The following is a 4,462-nucleotide window of genomic DNA, read 5'->3' as shown; positions in this document are numbered from 1 at the left end:
ATTTAGTTACGTTGTCTTTTTTTTGTTGTTGTTTGTTTGTTTGTTTGTTTGTTTGTTTTTGTTTTTTGGAGACAGGGTTTCTCTGAGTAGCCCTGGCTGTCCTGGAACTCACTCTGTAGACCAGGCTGGCCTCCAACTCAGAAATCCGCCTGCCTCTGCCTCCCAAGTGCTGGGATTAAAGGCGTGCGCCACTACTGCCTCCTTGTCTTATTGCTTCTACTTGCAAGCTTTCTCTTTTGACCTGGGAAAACAAGTACTAGGAGTCTCCCAGCACCATTGGGAACTGAGGGGAATTATAGAGAGGCTCATTTTGTATACAAAAAAGCTTTATTAAAAGTCAGCCCTTACACAGATTCTATCAAAATATACACATTTTAAATAAATGCATTAGACAAGTGACAGCCAAATACACGGGCCACACACAGTCTCACACAGTCTCAAAAGGTTTGTAGGGAAGGGAGGCTTGTTGAAGATGCCCCAGGAGCCCTAGGAAGAGGTCAGGCATACGGGTCTTTGGAGGCTTGAGGGGCTGGGCTTAGAGCTTCGAGGTAAGGGCCCTACTTTAGTTTCTCTTTCTGTAGAAAAATGATTCAGACGTAGCAAGTGGAGGAAATTTAAAGTCTGGAGTAGAAAAACACAGATTTCATTTCTAAGCACCACAGCTCACTCCAGTTCTGAGGTCCATGGGGTAGATGAATGTGGGTCAGAGCCATTGGTCCTAGGCATGGTCATGTACTGGCTAGTGCCACATTTGGGATTTGGCCACAGGTTAAATTACAACAGACCAGGTGGACTGCATAGACCCAGCAGTCAGGGGCCTGGAGTCAGTCTTTAGATCAAACATATGGCTTTAATAACCACTGGTGCCCTGCAGACAAGGATGCCACAGGCCCCTATGGGAGTCAGTTCACCAGTGAAAGCAGCAGGCCTCCTTTCTAGATCTGTCTTCTGAGTCACTGTGGACAAGGACCTCCGAGGACAGTCTCTACCACTGAGATATGAATACACCTAGAGAAATCAGGAAGCCCCAGACCCAGGAGTTTCTCTGAAAGATTCCTCAAAGCTGGTGTCGTTAAATCCAAACTCCAAAAGATGCTGGCCCACTCTCACTGGTGACAGGCTTCCTTGGTGACATTGGGCAGTGGGTAAGCAAAGAGGGAGAAGTCCAGGATATACTTAGGTAGCACATCTTGAAGCAGGGCTCGTGGGGCATTGCACAGGTGGTAATGCAGACTTTCTGGGCTGGCTGGCCGGTACCAGGCCTGGCGAGCTGGGAACCGTACATGGGGTGGGGCCCGCACCCACTCCAACACCTGGTTGGCATCAGCCTCCAGCCTCTCATAGGAACCCACGAAGTCGTAGTGCACAGCACATGGTTGGCACAGGTGGTACACAGGCATCCAATGCTCATTCATATGCTCAGGATCCTCATCCACCAGATATCTCAGAAACTCTGGGAAGGTGACATCGTCTCCTGCAGGACTGGGGCCAGCTCCAGCCCTGTAGCGCCTGACAATTTCCGCCCCATAGCGCTGCTGGTACTCTCGGATCTCTCCAAACTTGTTGCGGTAAGCAGACAGGAGGCGTTCCAAGGGGTCTCGCACAAACAGGAACTTGAAGTAGTGCTGCAGACGGTAGCGAATTTCCTCAGGCCGCAGGTCTGCCAGAAACACCAAGTCACTGCGGTGGTCCATCTTGAGGCGGACATCCACGTTGTTTAGGACACCCGCCAGCACCTTCAGCACGCGTTTCCAGTTAGAGCAGGCCACTTTGGGGACGTAGCAGTAGAGGAAGCGGTAGCGGTCACTTACGAGGATGTGGCGCAGCAGGGTGCGCCGCTGTCCCACCGGCAAGTCCCAGGGGTCTCGGGGCATGCCTGGTTGTCCACACACGGCCCTCAAGGTCCGGTTTCGGATGTCCTCCCTCACTTGCAAGTCCGAGTCCCCAGCATACAAGGATAGGCCTCTAGGCTTAGGATCTGTCCCGCTCCAGGCCGCGCCTTTGTGGCTGGGAGGGTGTAGGGGAAGGGGTTTCATCTCCGATAGGATGCCCCGCTCGATCATGAGCAACAGTCCGCTGGAGGCCACGATTACTGCGAACATCAGCATGGACGGCAGCAGCAGGGGCGGTCCCCCAAGCCCAGCCCGGGCCCTGCCCAAGGGGGCCCGCCTCGGCGTGCGGCCCAGGGTCTCGGCGCTTTTTGGGGCAGCCAGTGGGGTCAGAGGGCGGGGAAACATGGTGCTGCGGCCAGACCTCACCAACCTCGAGGCTGCAGAAGAGGCGACTGCGGCTGGGGCTAGTGGTCTCGGGAGGGGAGGGATGGTGGGTGGCAGGCTACCGGGGTGCAGCCAGGGACCAGGGCCGGATGTCCCGCCCGGCCGCTCTCCTCTCCCCGCCCCTCCCTGATACAGGCGCAGGGGCGGGCTCACGCCGGGGGGCGGGGAGAGGGGCCGGTGCCCGAGTACTAGGTAGGAGCTGTTTGCCGAGGCCGCAGGCAGACCCTAGCCCGGGAGAGGATGCATGAGCCTGGGTCATTCCAGACTCCTGGGCCTGGGGACAAAATGAGATCTGGAAAGCGGGAAAGAGCTACTGAGGTCCCATCTCTCTTTAACACGTGCCCTCTTGGTGCTGGACATAAGATTTGCACCCTCCATTCTGCTTTAAACTGCTCCGGAACCGCCATGCCTCCAACTGTGATCTGAAGGCAACCCACCACTCAGTCGGTCTAACTGATCTGTCCTAACTGGAATCATGGTCCTTGGCCGCCCTTACCGGTCCCAGTCCAGGACAGGGCCACTCTGTCAAGATCTGGCTAATGTCTCCATGGTGATATTTTGCTTTAGTAATTCCTGGGGACTAGTGCTTATCTACTGCGCAATGCTGATCTGTCTGTAAATGGAATCTCCCCTCTCAAATCTGAAGCAGTAGACTAACTGGGACATTCTGGTTAGAGGCTATGAACAAGTACCTTGGGACCATGTATAGCAGATATATACTTCACGACAACCTACAAGTACAACGCAGCAACTATGCAGAAAGCCTTGTTTGGAGCCAAGATGTGACCAGTGGCACCAGATCGGCCATGTGGGCTACAGGCAGCTCCCAGAGTACTTCGAACAGCAGCACTCAACTAGTCCCTAAGCACTGAAGCTTGACTTCATGTGGGTCCTCAGCAAAGCCTGAGACAACAGAATTGGGGAACAAGTCTAAAAGATCTTTTCACTAAAAGAAATCTAAAAGATTTTTTTCACTATTTCCTTTAGTCATCAGCTACTTGACAAGTAGATTCTGTGGATTTTCTCATTGTATGGACTCTGGGGTAGCTGTGACTGCAGGTTTGTTTTTGTTCTTTAGACACTGTAAGGGTTTCTCTGTATAGTCAAGGCTGACCTTCAGATCTTCCCACCTCACTCTGCCTAGACTATACGCATGTTCCACTAGGTCCGTCTCTGTTGATCTTACTTTAAGTAAAAGAACTTCTAGTCATGACAGCACACTAGATGGGAGGAGGAAGTATTGACTTCGGGACTGGTTATACTCAGAGGATGATGGAAGGTCTGGGTGATAGTGGTGAGACAAAGCTAGTTCATTAGGCAGATGAAGAGGTCTGAGGAATAAAATGGGGTGTGTGTGTGTGTATTTCATGGAGAGCTCTCCAAACCCAGTTACACAGAAAACACAAGGTAAGAGTCAGAACTGGGAGGTTCAGTGGCCTTCCAATTGGATGCTGGGTGCATCTCAGGTCACTTCTGACAATTCACTACACTGCTGTTCATTTCTAGTCAGCGTATAGATTTCTGGTGGTGGGATTGTTTGGATATGTCTGTAAAATGACACCTCTTAAAACCCTCATGGGCAGCACACTGATGGCTGTCCATACCATGAGATATGTCCATACCTATGTCATGAATAGAAAGCACTGGGGATAAAAGCTCTGATCTCATCAGCACTTTTCTTCTACCATGGATTTGGACTGAGTTAACAGGTGGGAGGACTGCAGCATCCCAGAACGGAGGGCTCTAAAGAGGACCATGCTACTCCACCAGTTAAATCCGCACACTCGAGATGCAGTCCTATCCCACACCACAAAAGGAGTGCCAGCTGCCAGAACCGAAGACTGAAGTTTCTAACCAGTCCCAAGGTTATGATAGTTATCTTTATGCACCTAGATTAACTAACCCCCACCTGGGTCACTGACCAAGCCAGAGCTGGCAACCCAAGAATTTCACAAACCCAACAGGCAGCTGTGGCTACCTTGATGTTAACTTCAAGCTCCCATTTCCTGGGTCTTTTCACTTGTCTTTTTTTCTAGCCTTAATAAGCACTTCTGCTGCAAGGAGTAATTAACTAGGACCCCAGAAACAAGAACAGTGAGCCCCTTCATATTTACACACTAAATCCAAACTAACTCCCCAAAATAAAAGCACCAAGCCAAACCCAAAACAAGACACACAGAAAGTAA

The 4,462-nt window shown here is 51.3% G+C and overlaps 1 protein-coding gene across 1 annotated transcript; it reads right to left on the bottom strand.

The window, feature by feature from the left end:
* Positions 1-308: 308 nt before the first annotated feature.
* Positions 309-4,303, bottom strand: Chst14 (carbohydrate sulfotransferase 14). Its single transcript, XM_034493707.2, has one exon. It carries the CDS (start codon positions 2,235-2,237, stop codon positions 1,107-1,109), a length of 1,131 nt encoding a protein of 376 aa, XP_034349598.1. The 5' UTR covers positions 2,238-4,303; the 3' UTR covers positions 309-1,106.
* Between the last annotated feature and the right edge of the window lie 159 nt (positions 4,304-4,462).

The sequence above is a fragment of the Arvicanthis niloticus genome, chromosome 2 (assembly GCF_011762505.2).
Source record: "Arvicanthis niloticus isolate mArvNil1 chromosome 2, mArvNil1.pat.X, whole genome shotgun sequence".
Taxonomy (NCBI): Eukaryota; Metazoa; Chordata; class Mammalia; order Rodentia; family Muridae; genus Arvicanthis; species Arvicanthis niloticus.
Note: the sequence above shows the minus strand (reverse complement) of the source record. Positions and strands in the feature narration are given on the sequence as shown.